This window comes from Neovison vison, chromosome 14, assembly GCF_020171115.1.
Source record: "Neovison vison isolate M4711 chromosome 14, ASM_NN_V1, whole genome shotgun sequence".
NCBI classification, from domain to species: domain Eukaryota; kingdom Metazoa; phylum Chordata; class Mammalia; order Carnivora; family Mustelidae; genus Neogale; species Neogale vison.
This window is the reverse complement of record NC_058104.1, coordinates 17,796,360-17,811,841: the sequence shown is the minus strand read 5'-3', so window position 1 is coordinate 17,811,841 and position 15,482 is coordinate 17,796,360. Positions and strand designations below refer to the sequence as shown.

Here is a 15,482-nt window from a genome sequence, read left to right as displayed (position 1 = left end):
CTCTCTCCCTGTGTCTTTCTCTGTCAAATAAATAAACAAATTCTTTTTTTAAATTAAAAAAAAAAAAAGACCTATGCAGATTCCCATTCAATTATCTTTAAGAAAAGATCGTTCAAAACCAGAATTTGATGACATGGAGCATTTACCTTAACAAAGGATATAAATGACGATGGGTGACAATCGGGAAAAAGAGAGAATGATCGATCTCTTTAAAATCGGGATATAGAAACTTTTGTTAAAATAACAGAACATTTTTCTAGGTGGGTTAGGAAGGCTATCACCCATTGCCCTCACTGAGACAGTCCGCTGGGTGGCCCCATGCCCAGATATTGGGTTGCAATCCTGTTCTCCAGTGTTAACAAAGATTCCACCGAGTAAATTTGCAGATTTAATCGACTTTAAGTGATTCAAGAATCGGGCAGCATCTGATCCACCAAACAGCAGGGAGCTGCCAGGAATTGTACAACATGGAAGGTTTTTATAGGAAGGAGGGAGAGGGGGCAAGGAAGTTATAGCAAAAAAGATTGTTCCAGGCAAGGTCACCTTCTCTTGCTGGGGTGGGGCTGGGGGCTGCCTTGGGTGGATTACCTCATCTTCCTTTGGGTGGGGGTGGATAGTGAGGGCCCATGGGACATTAACTCATTCATGCTGACCAGAAAATCCCTGACTGACAGGTTGAGACTTTCTGGAGGAGGTGGGAACTGCAATTAAGTTAGGTGTTAAGCCTCCCATTGGGGGACTGGCCTAAGTGGCTCCATTTTTGTCTTCTGGTTTTCTTTCTAACACCAGTAAAAAGATGTGACTTATTCTACCACCTTGGGGCAGAGGAAGACAAGACTATTTGGATATATTTTTTAGATATTTTATTTATCTGAGGGAGAGAGAGCTCACGTGCATCGTTGGAGAGAGAGGAGCAAGGAGAGAGAAGCAGACTCCCGGCTAAGCAGGGACTGGGTCCCAGGACCTTTAGATCATGACGTGAGTCGAAGGCAGAGGTTTAACCAAGTTCTGTGAAAAAGGCAGAGTCCACCGGGCGCCTGGGTGGCTCAGTCGGTTGAGTGGCTGAGACCGGCCTGTCTCTGAGGAAAAGTTCAGAGTGGCAGGTCAAACGCCAGTTGTACAACTTCCGTTCTGGACCCAAGTAAAAAGAGTCCTTTGCTTCTGCATTTCTGGGCAAGCAAATTTGTAATCAGAGGATAAGAAAAAGCAGCAATCCATTAGCACTAATATGGATACTGGATTAGTAACTGGCTTTTCAAGACGTTTGAAAACGTTCAGTAATCTGAGATATTAAAGTTTTGATTTATTCATTTCCAAGAGCCCCTTAAGTGCTTAGGAAGAAGTTACTGGTGGGATTTGCAGATCAAGGAGATTCTGCGTGTAATTGAAGTGTCTAAGGGAATTGAGCTAGTCAGGTTTGTAAGGCACGCTAAATATTCAGGGGGGAGTCAGATCTATCAAACTTATAATTTTTTTTTAAGATTTTATTTATTTGACAGACAGAGGTCACAAGTAGGCAGAGAGAGGAGGAAGCAGGCTCCCTGATGAGCAGAGAGCCTGATGCCGGGCTTGATCCCAGGATCCTGGGATCATGACTTGAGCTGAAGGAAGAGGCTTTAACCCACTGAGCCACCCAGGTGCCCCTCAAGCCCATAATCTAACTGAACATGATTTGGAGAATGTGAAAGTGAGTTTTACATCAAATTATAAAATTGATCAGTGTAATAACACTGGGAGGCAAGTGGAAGGCTTAAGAAAGATTTTTACTTGAATAACTAATAAGCTGGTTATAAATGTAGACATAAAGAATGCACCAGTCCCCTCCCTAACTTGGATGTGTCCCCCACGACACTGTGACAAAGTGCTGTCCCGTTTGTGGAACAGATGAATGAGGTGGTGGCCTGGACTGCCCCCGCACCAACCAGCAACCACTACCACCCCCACCCCGCCCCGGGACAGTACACAGAGGCCAACAGGGTAGCATGCCACCTTTATTAATACTCTTAGCCCGCAGGAGACCCCCGGCCAGCAGCCAAGCCCCAGGATCTGGCCCTCCTCGCCCAACACACGGCTGTGGTAGAGAGGCTGTCAGGGTGGGCAGTGAAAGGGCCTCGGTGTTCAGCATTTCCCAAGAGGACAGTGGCCTGGGAAAAGGCAGGGCCCTGGTGAGGTCTGGACCTCTCCTCACCTCCCAGGGGACCTGCACCCTCTCCCACCTCTGGTCTCTAAGATCAGTCAGCAGATACCTGCTGGTGACCTGAGAGTGTCCTGTCCCTCCCAAGGGCTGGGACAGCCCCAATGCTGGGACAGCCCCTGGAGAAGCAACTGTGGTGAACAGGGCAAGTGGGGGACAGGGCCACCGTGACCTCTCTCACCTCCATAGCCATTTCGCAGTGGGCCACTGCTGTCTCTCTTCACTGGAGGGCTGCCTAAGGCATAGATCAGCCAGGGCACCGGGTCACCAGGGGACTTTAGGGCCCCCCTGCCCTCCCCAGCTTCACCCCGGGCCCTGGGAAACCGCCACTCACCAAACGGTCCAGGGCCCAGCTCTGGCCTTAGCTGTCCATAGGTCGCTGGGGGAAGGGACAGAAGGTGGGAGCACTGAGTCCCCAGGGGCCCTCACATGGTGTCTGTCACTTCCCCATCTTGGTCTCGTGTCCAGGCTCACACTCAGGGTCCCCAGCTCCAACGGTCTCTTCAAACCCCATCCATTCCTACCTAATCCCTCTTGTCCCTGTCCCACGCCTTCTCTGCAGGGCTCTGGGTGCGCCTTGGCCCAGGACCCAGCTCCTCACAGCCAGCCCTGACAACCCCACAATGCTCTTCCACATCCCCCCTTACCTGGCTGGCTCCCGACCCCTGGGTATGTGCCACCAGGCCCATATCCAGGCTTCAAGACAAGCCCCCAAGGGTGCATGGAGGGCCAAGAAGAGCCCCTTAGGGCCTTGGCCTGACCTGCAGAAAGAGAGCTACTGTGGGCACCCCTGCCCACCAGGGCCAGACATCCAGGAACCCACAAGCCCCCTGGGGTTTCAGGTCCCTGCCCCCTTGGCTTGGTCCCCGCATCCCTTACCAGGGTTCACCCTCTAAACACTCATTTCCTACCATTTCCTTCAGAGCCTGGAACTGCTGCTTTGGAGTACACTGGTGCTTCCTCCCCATACCCTGCAAGAAATCCAAGTGATTCCTGCCTAGCCCCTGGATGGCCCTCCCCCGCTTCCAGCTCCTGCACTCTGTCCTCTGTCCCTGACTCACCATTCCTAAAGCCATTGGCCCCGGGAAACTCTGGAGGAGGGAGGAGAAGGTCAGAGACAGGAGGAACCCCTCAGTCCAGGGGCCCCCAGCCCACCCCAGCACTCCCAGGCACCTGGCTGCAGGTGGGCCTCAGGGAAGACCCCAGCTCCCAGACCATTCCCATAAGCAAAACCTGCAAGACAGCAGTGGGAGAAAGGCTGGGTGAGTGGGGGTTGAGGGTGGGGCTTAGGGTGACCAGCTAGTGGAGAGACAGGAGGCAGCAGACAGACAGAGACTGACTCGGAGGCAACCCAGAGAGGGCCTCACATACACGGTCCCCATGCTCAGCCAACCAACCCTGTGCAAACTCTGTTGTTCCACCTTCTGGAAGCCTCTCCTGGCCTTCCTCTGGCCCGCTTCCCTTTGCACCCGAGACTTTACCTCAGTGTGCACTTGACCCTCAGCAGACTCCTGTCTCCGGCCTGTCTCTGGCCGGCATTATGGCCTGCTGTAGACGGGATGTGTGCTGGTTCAGGGAGAGAGCCAGCCAGGGCAAGACACAAGGACAAGAGGGCTTGCCGCAGGGAAGATACCAGCTTGCACCCTTGGGGGCCCAGGGGGCTCACCAACTTTCTGAGGCTTGAGGCCACCACCAAATCCTGAGAGAGGGGAAATGGGGGCAGAGATGGAGGAGTCAGAGAGAGATAAAGCCTCCGACTCCCCTCTTCCTGAGCTAGGGCGAGGAGAGGAGGAAAGGGGAAGGGCCTCCTCACCCAGTTCTGTTCCCAGTCCATAGCCATTCAGGGGCTGGTATCCTGTGAGGAGAATGGGGGCCATTAACTCCTTGGGGACCAAATATGGACCTTAAGGGATCTGAGGAGGACGAAGGGATACTCCCTATCGACACGGAACAGAACCAGAAGAAATGGGCTTAGAAAGCAGCAAGAGAGACTACGGGTAGACTCAGGGAGGGACTTCCTGGCCTTAGGAGCCTGGACAGCTGCGGCAGACTGGGGCCCAAGGATGATGGAGGAGTGACCTGATCTGGACTAGGGACAGGGGACAGACAGAGTCACACCTGCTTTCTGAGGTTTCAGCCCCCACTGGATGGCAGGAGTCGGTGCTAGGAAGAAAGCCATAGGACAGAAGTGATCTTAGGGCGGGGAGGGCTGGGAATGCTGCAGCCTGCCCCTAGATGGGGGCACCTGCCATAATGGAAGTCCCGTGGGGTCTCAGGGCCAGAGTTTAGGCTCTCCCTCAGCTGGCTCTCAGTGACAAGCCTCAGTCTTAGCTAGAGAATGGCCCTGGGGGCTTGTGAGCAGCCAAGCTAGATCCAGCCCCTCCTGGGACCAGGGATCCCCTGGTGCCCCATCCCCGGCCCCTACTCCACACTGACCTGGGAACTTGCCATTCTGCCCTGGGGGAGAGGGCTGGGATTTGGGGCCCCAGCCGCCGCCCCCTTTAGCAGAAGGGAACCCCGAAGTGGGAGGCCTGGGGAGAAGCAGTGGAGGGACCCTCCCATGGCAGGGACCTAGATGGGGAAGGAAGGGGGAGGGCAGTGAACCCAGGCTAGCGCCTGCCCCAGGCCAATCTCCCGGCCTCAGCCTAGCCAAGCCACCAGCCCATAATGACTTCCAGGGCAGACACAGCTTCCGAGGGAGGCCATGGCCAGGCCAGAGAAAGCCCCACTCCCGTGGTACTTGGGGTACAAGAGGACCCAGCCACCTAACATGGCTCCTGCTCTTGGCCCACCTAGACCCTCTGTGTTCCAGCAACAACGCTCCTGCCTTTCTCCTGGTGCATCTCCCTTCACTCCCAGCCCTGCCCCAGGAGCCTCACCTGGCTTGGCCCCCACCCCATTTCTGTTGCCATATCCTGGAAAGAAAAAGCGGGGATATGAGTGGTAGTAATTTAGTGAGGAGGGTTCTAGAAGGAGGCAGGTGGAGGTGTAGGTAGAGACGGGGGTGGGGGGGGGTCCTCTCACTTGCCTGGCTTTTGAGGTTTCACACCTCCTCCCAGAGCTGCAGGAGAGACAGTCCCCCTCAGAATTCAGACCTCAAGCTCCCAAGAAAGAGCCCAGTGCCCCCCTTCTGAAGCCCCCCCCCCCACCACACTCACCTGCTGGGAACTGCAGTCCCGGAGTAAAGCCTGGGGAGAAAAGCGGGTATGAGGGCTCCAGCAGCGGCAACCTCAGGGCAAGGTGGGGGAGGGGCGGGAATGGGCTCACCTGGCTTTAGTGGGCTCATGCCCCTTCCCAGGGCTAGGGAGAGACAGAAATAGGCTGAGTGACAGCTGGATGCCACCCTGCCCCTTCTCTTCCCAGGACCCAACTCTGCGCCCCAGGGGCTCTGACCCCACCCCCACCCCCACCCTGCCCTACGGCCTCCCTCACCTGGCTGGGCCCCTTGGCCTGGGAAGACTCCAGCTCCTAGCCCATTCCTGTAAACTGGGAGACAGGGTGTGTGGATTGAGAAGGGGGAAAGCAGTGAGAGGAATAGACAGTTTCTGGGGTTAGAGAGCAGTGGGGGCCTGATTCTGATGCTGACCCCAATTCTGGAACTTCCCCACAGCACCAAGCAATTCTCCCAACACCAGCTGGGTGTCTGACAACATACCTCAAGCCTGACACCAGCCACCTGCAGACAGCCTCAGACCCCACAGGTGAAGGGCTCAGTCCCCCACCCCCTCATTTCAAGCACCCTCAGCCCAGCAGTACATCTGACCCTCTGGCTAGGAACCCAGCTCCTTGCGTGGGACCTATTTGCTAGAGCAGCTCACAGAACTCAGGAAAAGTTTCCTTACTAGAATCCAGGCTCTTTATAAAGGCTAGCACTTCGGGCCAGCAGATGGAGGATAAAGAGGCCAGGCTTGTGGGAAGGCTGGAGGGGCCTCTGCACTCCCCAGGCCTCCAAGGGGTCACCCGCCACCCCAGAAGCCCTTTTGGGGTTTTAGGGAGGCTCCCTTACACAGGCACGGCTGGTGACCCTTTCCATCTCCAGAGGTCAAAGGGAGGGACTGAAAGTTCCAACCCTCCAGTCCCAAGCTGGGTGCCCCCAGCAAGCAGCCCCAACCTTAGATGACACGAGGCTCTCCAAAAGTCACCATTAACATAACAAAAGACACTCTACTGGTCTCCGCACTTAAGAAATTCCTAGGCTTTGAGGGGCTCTGTGCCAGGACCCGGAGACCAAATAGTTCTATCTTATTAGAAGTCCCCGTCTTGCAGGACTCACAGGGAGGAAAGCCTTACCTGGCTTCTGCAGCTTCCCGCCCTCACCAATGCCTGAAGAAGAGATGGGAACAGGTGAGTGACCTGCTCCCCTTCTCTGGGCCTCTCCAGAACCCCGGGGTCTGGCCCCAGCGCCCGCTTCCCTACCTGGTCCGTAGCCCACGGGAACCGCAGGGGCTGTGGAGATGGAGAGGCTCAGGTACGGGGGACCGGGGTGGGTCGCAGGGAGCCGGAAACCCAGGCCTCCTGGGCCTCCTGCAACTTCCATTTAATCGCCAGCCCCGCCCTCACCTAGTCTGTCAGGAAGCCCCGCCCCCACCTAGTCTGGCAGGAAACCCCGCCCCCAACAGGGCCTGGGTGAGGACCAGTGCTCCCCGCCAGGCCCTTCTCTCTTCTCCCCTCAGTACCTGCTCTGCAGCCTCTGGGAGCTGGAGGGCCCGTGCGGGGAGGAGGGATGAGCAGGGGGTTGGGGCTGGCTCAGGTGGGGGAACCGCCTGTGGTCCCCCTTCAGAGCCCAGCCTGGAGGCCCAGCTGCTCCCAGGCTAACCCGCCCTCCTGCCAGGCCGCCAGGGAAGCAGGAGAGGATGCCCAGACTTGTACCACCCAGACCCCACCAGTCTCACCTGGCTGGCCTCCCAGCCCGTCGCCATTCCCAAATCCTGGGAGGGACAGATAGATAGGGGTGTGAATGGGGGCAGGAAAGCTCAGGGTTTGGGGGAGGTGGAGAGAGACAGGCAGGGGTGAGGTTCACCTGGCTTCTGGGTTTTACCTCCACCCCCCAGGCTTGGGGAGGTGGAGGCTGATGTCCACCCACCAGACCTCTCCTCAGGGTCCCCTGTGCCCCCAGTTTCTCCCAACTCCTCGGCACCCCTCATGGCTGGGCTCCTGGTCCTTTTTTCTTCTTTTTTTTTTTAAAGATTTCATTCATTTGACAGACAGAGATCACAAGTAGGCAGAGACAGAGGAAGCAGGCTCCCTGCTGAGCAGAGAGTCTCATATGATCCAAGACCCTGAGATCATGACCCAAGCCGGAAGGCAGAGGCTTAACCCACTAAGCCTCCCAGGCGCCCCTCCTAGTCCTCCCATATCCAGGGGAGGACAAACAGGGGTGGACAGGAAGGGCTGGTTTTGGAGGGGTTCAGGAGGAGGCAGGACAGAGCCGTCAGCATGGGAGTGTGGGGCGAAGAAGCTGCGGTACAAGGGAGAGGTCACCTCCTCCCTCCCTGGGCCTCCCCGGCCACAGGCTAAGCTCCCACCTCCCCACCACTTGGAAGCCAGCCCTCCGCCTTCCTCTCTCCCTGAGAGAAGCCTGGGCCCAGGCCCCTGAGATGGCCATGCCTCCCAGCAGGTCCCAGATCCTAGAGAGTGACAGGGAGCCTGAGGAGGGAGTGCTCTGGCTTCAAGGGGCCCATGGACACAGATAAGACCGGGCCAGACTCACCTGGTTTCTGGGGCTTCGTGGCCCCCCCCAAGCCTGGAGAAGATACAGGAGCAGGTGAAGGGCCCAGAAGCCCCATCTCAAGGCCTCCCCAGAGTCTTCCCCACCCTGCTTCTACCTGCTCCATATCCATTCTGGGTCACTAGGCCTGTGGGAAGAGGAAGGGTGAGTTGGGAGATGGGGCCTGGGGGGTCAAGCTGACACAGAGGTGAAGGTGCTCGCTTCAGAGCCAAGCCCGAAAGCTGGAATCCTGGAAGCTTCTGCTCAACAACCCCCCCAATGTTTAGCAATCCTGCCCCTGCCAGGCCTGGAGGGAGGTGGGAGAGGGTGCCCAGATGCTGACCTGCAGACCCCAGCAGTCTCACCTGGCTGGGCTCCCAAGCCATTGCCGTTCCCGAGCCCTGGGGGACAGAGGGGGCTTTGTGAATGGGAGAGGGGAGCTTAGGGTTTGGTGGTGGAGAGAGATTGGCAGGGGTGAGGCTCACCTGGTTTCTGGGGCTTCATACCCCCTCCAAAGCCTAGTGAAGACAGGGAGCAGATGAGAGCCTGGTCCCCATCTCCAGGTGTCCTTAGAGTCCTAGAAGGTGCCTACCTGGTCTGTAGCCATTTTGAGTTGCAGGACCTGCTGGAAGGCAAGAGGGGCTCTGGGGCCAGCCTCTCTCTGAGGTTCCCCCTGGAATCCGACGACGGCCACCCCCACCCAGTGGAGCCCCTACTCTCCCCCTGGGGCCCAACTCCCTGGGAAACCTGAACATCATCCCCACTGCCTGGGTCCCTCCTGGACGGCTGTCACTGCCACCACATGCATCAGCCAGTGGGGGAGACCAGCAGACTGGGTGACCCGGCTCCGCCTCCCCAAGCACCAGCTCCTTTCTCGCTCCTGCCACCTTGGCCTCTGAGCTGTTTCCAGAGCCACTGCCCTCTCCAGTCTCTCTTGGAGGCCACAGCTCAAGCACCCACCGATTCAGTGGGCCCCAGCCAGCGGTCCTCCCCCTGGCCTCTGCCACCATTTCCCTAGATGCTCCTGGCTCCCCACTTGTGCTCACACTCCCTTCCTGTCCACCTGTCCTAGCGCACCCCAACCTCCAGGGGGGCCTGTCTCCCACCTGGCCGGCCTCTGGTGGGCTGAACCAGTGTTGCTCACACTAGAAGGGAGAGGCAGCGGTGGACAGCGGGTCTCACGTGGCTCCCAGGCAGAGGGAAGGCCAGGAGGCTGTCTGTGTGTCCCCCCCCCAGCCCCTCCTGCTCCTTCAGATCCTAACCAGGCCTGGGCACCCCCAGTGACCCCTATGTTCCTAGAGCCTCAGAGCCTCACCTGGTTGGGCTCCTACTCCCGGGAAGGCGCCACCTCCCAGCCCGTTCCCATTCCCGAATCCTGGGGAGACAGAGCAAGAGGGAATATGGGGGATCTGGGGCTTGGGAGCACAGACAAAGAGATACTGACGGGGAGACAAAGAACAGGGCTACCTGGCTTCTGGGGTTTTCCGCCCCTCCAAAGCCTGGGGGAGAGACTAGCAGGTGAGGGACCCAGAAGCCCAGCCCTGGGTCCCAGCTTCAACCCCATCCCCTTGCTATCCCTGGTCCAAAGTGATTATGAGCTGTGACATCTGCTGGGGGAGGGGGTGACATGGAAAAGTGGGGTGGTGCTGAAACAGGCCCCCGGGTTCCTCCACCCTGCTGCACGGATCCCTCCCCTCACACATCCCTCCGTTCAGCCTGGCTACCAGAGTCAGGGAGGGGGCCATGGAGCCTATGACAGGAGAGCGTCTGGGAAGGCAGGCTGCAAGGGACCCACCCCTCAGACCTGTCCCCACAGCTGCCCTCTGGCCCACGTTTAAACCCCACATCTCCTGCCACAATGTTTCCGAGCCCAGCCTCCTTCAGTCCTCCCACCCAGCCCTGGGGTCAAGGGTGGCTCTCTCTGGCTTAAAACCCCAAGGGTGTGGGCCTTTGCAAGGTTAAAGCCCCTCAGGACTGTGCGCGCTGGCTGGCCCAGGACAGGCAAACTTGAACGCTGGTGGAATGAAGGAGCCCCTAAGAGACCCTGTGCTTGCACTCAAGGCATGGCCGGGACCTTGACCGCTCCAGCCTTGTGCCCCCGCCCCCAAGCTGCCCCAGCCTGGCCAGGCCCCTAGCTATTGCCAGCTGCAGCCTAGAGAGGAAAAGCAGTGTGAGGAGTGGGCTCGGGGAGAATTAGGGACTAGGGCAACACCCAGAGCCACAGAGCCACATGTGGACCTCATCCCATCCTGTTACCCCAGGAGTCAGTTTTCTGCCCTCCAGTCCTTGACCTCCCTAGCTCCTCCCCAGAACCCCAGCTCGGCCCAGATGCCCTTACCTGGCTGGGCTCCGAGTCCCATCCCATTCCCATTGCCGAGTCCTGGGAAGACAGCAAGAGGGAGTAAGGGGAGGCCAGGCAGAAGAGGACGGAGACACAGGGACAGCAGGCAGTGCACTTGGCTTTTGAGGTTTCACGCCCCCTCCAACTCCTGGGACCAGATGAGAGAGCCTGGAGCTCCCTTGAAGCCCCCCCACTCATGCCTCTGCCCCCCAGCCCCCAGCCCGTACCTGGTGCCTGGCCACCATTCTGAGCCACAGGGCCTGTGGAGAGAGGGAGGGCAGGGCTGGAGCTGGAGCTGGGCCAGTGTGGCTGCTCTGGGGGGCTCCCCTGACCTGTGCCGCCCTCACCCAGGACCTCTGTGTCCCTCAACTGCTCTTTGCAGGAAGTATGCCCCGAGAAGGGATTGGAAATCGGAAAGACCGTTCTGAGACCACGCTCAGGCCATGGAAATGACAGCAGCAGCCCAATGAAGAGAGGAGTCCCTTAGAGGGGTAACACGTGCCCAAGCGGGGGACATGGAGAGAGGGCTGCTCTCCCCTTACCTGGCCTCTGAGGATCCATTCCCCCTCCCAGGCCTGGGGAGAGACCAAGAGGCTTCCCAACCTCCCCATGGCCCCACCCCTAACTTTCTCCCCTACTTCATCCTTGTTCCAACTCTACACCTCCTCCTGCTTTTCCCTCCCCGGGCTCAGGCTCCAGGTGTCCTCACCTGGCTGGGCTCCCAGCCCTGGGAAGGAACCAGCTCCCAGCCCATTTCCATATACTGGGGAGACAGAGCCAGAGGGAATAAGCAAGAGGGAGTGGGAAGGCAAGGTGGAGAGAGGTGTGGGCGTGGATGGGGCATCTCACCTGGCTTCTGGGGTCTCACACCCCCTCCAAAACCTGGGGGGAGAGAAGTGGTGGATGAGGGAGTCCCAGGGGCCCAGCCCCTTTCTGGGGCTCCAAGGCCATGATGAGAGGTGAGGCACAGGGCTTCTGGGGTCCCAGCTGAGATGGGGGTGAAAGAGGGGTGCCCTTTTTCTTTCCTCCCCCAACGAGTCAGCAGTTCTGCCCTGGGGGAGCCTGGGAAAAGACCCTCCCAGTGCCCACCCAGCCTTATCAGCCCTCAGCTATTCTCCTACCTTACCTGGCTGGGCGACAGCACCTGGGAAGGTCCCCATTGCCAGCCCGTTTCCAAACCCTGAGGAATAGGAAAAGAGGGGGTCAGGGGGGAATAAGAGAATAACAGGGAGGGGGTAGGCAAGACAGAGATGGGGAGAAACAGGGTGGGGGCTCACCTGGCTTCTGGGGTTTCACACCCCCGCCAGTGCCTGAAAGGGAGATGGGGCCCAAGTGAGGGTCTCAAATCCCATTTCTGGAATACCTAGAATCCTGATCCCAGCTCCCAATGGCCCTGGGCCCACCTCTACCTGTTCTGTAGCCAGTTAGAGCTGGAGGATCCACAGGGAGAGGGAGGGATGAACAAGGGAGGTTTGGAGTCCTCGCTAGGGTGGGGGTACAGGACCCTTGGACCACACCAGAAATGGCAAACTGGAAGGCTCCCTGTCTGCCTGCCTCAATCATTGAAAAATCCTGATCCTTCCCTCTAAGGCCTGGGAGGGAGGCAGGTAGAACCAACCGAACCAACCCCTAGTTAGTACCCACCAATCTCACCTGGCTGGGCTCCCAGCCCATTCCCGTTCCCAAATCCTGGGGGGACAAATGGAGATAAGGGGTGTGAAAGAAATGGTGGGGGACAGAGCTGGGGCTGGGCAGGTTTCCCTCAGAAGCCAGGGGAGATCCAGGGACTAGGTAAGGGGCCCAGGACCCTCCCTGCTGCTTCTGAGCAGCAGGCCTATGGGAATTCAGCTCCTATCTGCCCATCCCAGAGATGGAGAGCCCCGTTGGTGAATGGGGAAAGGGGCCTTGGACCCCACTCTCAGTCGGCCCAGGGGACATGCAGTGAGCCAGACTTGCCCCCACTGCACAGGGCTCAGTGGGGGCAGTACAGACAACAAGCAGGGACAGGAAAGAGTTGGGGGATGTCTGGGGTGGGGCACACAGGTGAGATGACATCAGAGCAGGATTCCTACGTGGGAGGGGAGTGTGTACAGGAGGAAAAGGAGACCAGCCTGAAAGGGTCACAGTTCACTTCTCTGGGGATGGGGGCGGGGTGGGATCAGCACTGTCCCCACATATTTTTGAGGTGGCTGCTTCTCCCAACTCCCAAATCCCATTTGTCCATTTCTCACCTGCTCCAAGGCCACTGGGGAAGCCGTAGCCTGGGGGGGAGAGGATGAAGACAGGAAGTTGAGCCCAAAGGTCCGGGAGGGGCTGGGAGCTGGGGTTCCTCACCCTCATTCGGAGGACACAGCTGCTCCCACCCTGCTCATCCTCTCAGCCAGCTTTACCTGATCTGTAGCCTTTGGGGATCCTGAAGCCTGTGGGTTGCGGAGAAGGGGGTTAACTTAGGAGGGGGCAAAGGGCTGAACCTGAATGCTACCCCTTTTGCTGTGCAAGCAAGAATGTAACCTCCTTTGGGCCTCAGTTTCCTCTCCGGTCACAGGAGGGGTGAGGACAGCACCAGGTGAGCAGCCTGGAGGCAGGGGCTTGGGGGGAGGTGTTCGGGCTGGACCCCTGGGGGCAGATCTCCCCCCCCCCTCCGCTCCTTCTGCAGGGGCACCACCACCACCCCCCTCCCCACTCCATTCTTACTCTGGAGAGTCTCTGGACCCCTCCCTTCCTGGTGCCCCACCCCCTCATCTTTCTCTCTTGCAGCTTTGGTGCATCAGGTCTCAGGATGGAGCCCCTTCTCCCACCCTGAGGACTCCACTGAAGACTCTTCTGTGACACTCTGCCCCTACCCACCCAGCCCCTTGGCCACCAGCCTCCTCTTCTTACCTCCGCCCTACCTCCCAGCCGTTGCCCCTTCTCACTGCCAGGATGTCCTTACTCTTCCCTGTCCTAGCTTGACCCCCTTGGAGACCCAGTTCCAAGCCCCTCCTCTGAGATGTCTCATGCCTGTCGTTGATGTGCTGCTGTACCTCACCCTGGTTCCAAAGGTGTGGGGTGTCTTTGATCCCCACACTCGAGCTAACCATGGGCAAGAGTGTCTGCCATGAAGACAGGGAGGGACCCTGTGCTCTCCTGGGCCCCACATCGGGATCCCAAAACTAGGTAGGGAACATCTGGGGCTCTCTCCCAGAGATCTCCTGGACTCGCAGGGGAGAAACCAGGCCCTCTCCCTTGACCCCAGTGCCAACAAGGACCACTTACCTTTCCCTGGGCCCGGAGACAAGGGAGGTAGTCCTGGGGAGCAAGGAGGCGCAAACTCAGGATGGGGACCCCAGAGATGGAGAGGGAGAAGGACCCAGGCATCTGTCCCTGAACCCCCCATAATCCTGCCCCCCAGACCTCACACACCCAGAGCCCCAGCATTGGCCCAGTGCTGTCCCTAGCCCTCCCAGCCCCAACCTCAACTGCCTGCTTCCTGCCCTCCCCTCACCGCCTTGTAGGCTTTCTGAAGCCAGGCAGAGCAGGAGAAGGGCTGCGGGGAAGGCCCAGGTGCGCATTATGCCGAGTGGAGTGGGAGGGCACTCACCCTTTGGGCCTTTAAGCACCTCTCCTGGGTGGGGTCTCTCACCCAGGCCCCCCAGCTGTGAGGGGCAGAGGCTCTGTTGGCAGACCCCAGGGGGCCAGCCCCCTACCTCTCTCCCTGGCAGGACTCCAGAGCCCGGCCTTCTCCCTGCCCCACCCCTCATCCATCACGAGTGCTGACAGCCGGGACAGGCCCCCACCTGGCCCCCGAGGCTCACTCCGCCCCTGTCAGGATTGGGGCCCTGGCGCCAGGCCTTGGGGGCTCAGATTCCCTCCCCGCAGCTGGCAAAGGGCAGGCAGGCACCCCAGGCCCAGCCCAAACACAGCTGGGGAGAGGAGGGAAAGCCAGGCCCAGAAATGGTGGGGGGGGGGGGCCTGGCAGCAGAGCCCGAAGGAGTTACTGTGTTGCACGGAGAGTGGGGGGCAGAGGCCACAGTGTCCCAGAGGCACGTGGAGAAGCAGCAGTGCAGGACACTGGGTCTGACAATGAGGCTGTCCAGGAAGAGCCAGGCAATTAGCTCGTCTAAGCCCGGAGACTCCGGGACCAAAGCAGGAGCTGCCCCCACCCCCTTCCATAAGAAGCGGTGACACAGAAGGAGCCTGTCAAGGGACCACTGCTGTTGCCTGAAGGCTTGGTTGGAGTCCACCTGCCACAGGAGGTCCTCTCGGTGTCACCTTGGTCTCCTGCTCAGCTCTAGCAGCAGTGACCCCAAGGCTGGGGGACTGGAGGGAGGGGCACTGCCTAGGGGGCAGTGGAGATAGGAAGCACTCTGTTTCTAGGGTGGCAGAAGAGCCTGGAGCCTGGGCCAGGTGGGGGGCTTGGTGGGGAGCCAACTATGAGAAGACAGAAGAGGCAGGCCTGGAAGTGCCAGGAGTGAACCCCCCACCTCTGAGCTGGCTGGGGACAGCAGTGACTCAACCCCTCTGGGCCCTTCTCCAAAATGTTCCACACCCTGTCTGTCTGAGGGTCTGGCCCCTGCCCAGCCAGCCCCTCCTGGCACCTCTGGCTAAGGAGGGCGGCCTATCAGGTGGGGCTGCCTGACGGGTTGAGGGCCTAGACAGGGACTATGGTGGGGAGTCGGCCTGCTGCAGGGCTCCCAAGACCATGGCACATGCAGAGGCCACCTCTAGCCACAGCAGGGCTTTGAGCAGATGCCCCCTAGCACGGACACATGCCTGTCCATGCCCTTCCACCCACATCCCAGGCTGCATCCTAGGACCACACTCCCACGGCCCCTCTGTTCCCACTAGGTCCCCTCAGCCCGGTGTCCCCGGTGAGGTGCCCCCATGTGCCCACTGCTTCCCCTGCCTGGCATAGAGCTATGAGCCAGAATCCTGAGGGCTGGACCTTTTACTGGCTGCTGGGAGGGGCCCCAGACCCCTGGGCCCAGCCACCCCATGAGAGCCCAGAACAGCTGGGACGATCTCTGCAGACTCCCTGGGGAGGGCTTCCTGCCAGGCCACCTGCTCCACCTTGTGAAGGCAAGCACTGGCTCCCTGGTCTCCTCAAGAGCCCCGGGATGGGCTTGTGGTTGCCAGGCCGGCCAGTGGATTCAAATTCCGACTGGGTTCAAATACCCGCTCTATCCGGCCAGGATGCCGGAGCAGGAACCCAGCCTCCCTGGGCCCGTTCTCGTTCCTCTACAATGATGACACTGACATCC

The 15,482-nt window shown here is 59.2% G+C and overlaps 1 protein-coding gene across 14 annotated transcripts; it reads right to left on the bottom strand.

The window, feature by feature from the left end:
- Nucleotides 1–1,978: 1,978 nt before the first annotated feature.
- Nucleotides 1,979–13,982, bottom strand: LOC122895659 (glycine-rich cell wall structural protein-like). Of its 14 annotated transcripts, none has more exons than XM_044233203.1 (35): nucleotides 13,727–13,982; nucleotides 13,498–13,530; nucleotides 12,633–12,662; nucleotides 12,474–12,503; nucleotides 11,896–11,931; nucleotides 11,520–11,552; nucleotides 11,369–11,422; nucleotides 11,092–11,124; nucleotides 10,470–10,502; nucleotides 10,240–10,281; nucleotides 9,217–9,276; nucleotides 8,494–8,526; nucleotides 8,387–8,419; nucleotides 8,267–8,302; nucleotides 8,020–8,049; nucleotides 7,905–7,937; nucleotides 7,087–7,122; nucleotides 6,611–6,718; nucleotides 6,485–6,517; nucleotides 5,627–5,680; nucleotides 5,462–5,494; nucleotides 5,353–5,382; nucleotides 5,223–5,255; nucleotides 5,074–5,109; nucleotides 4,631–4,765; nucleotides 4,313–4,357; nucleotides 4,008–4,049; nucleotides 3,861–3,893; nucleotides 3,368–3,427; nucleotides 3,256–3,285; nucleotides 3,106–3,165; nucleotides 2,842–2,955; nucleotides 2,529–2,573; nucleotides 2,376–2,429; nucleotides 1,979–2,144 (listed from the first exon to the last, which is right to left on the bottom strand). In XM_044233203.1, exons 1-35 carry the CDS (start codon nucleotides 13,980–13,982, stop codon nucleotides 2,119–2,121), a joined length of 1,812 nt encoding a protein of 603 aa, XP_044089138.1. In that variant the 3' UTR covers nucleotides 1,979–2,118. The 14 variants fall into 14 exon arrangements, with proteins under 14 accessions (XP_044089138.1, XP_044089146.1, XP_044089139.1 ...); XM_044233211.1 differs by having other exon boundaries at nucleotides 6,611–6,640; XM_044233204.1 differs by having other exon boundaries at nucleotides 8,494–8,523.
- Nucleotides 13,983–15,482: the final 1,500 nt, after the last annotated feature.

Bases quoted from the DNA above. Each gene is read 5' to 3' on its own strand.
- LOC122895659 (XM_044233203.1), bottom strand. From the start codon at position 13,982: ATGAGGGGTGGGGCAGGGAGAAGGCCGGGCTCTGGAGTCCTGCCAGGG. The intron at 5,256-5,352 runs GTGAGTGTGGTG...TCTCTCCTGCAG, and splicing joins GGGACTGCAGTTCCCAGCAG to CTCTGGGAGGAGGTGTGAAA. The intron at 2,430-2,528 runs GTGAGTGGCGGT...TCTATGCCTTAG, and splicing joins GCTGGGCCCTGGACCGTTTG to GCAGCCCTCCAGTGAAGAGA.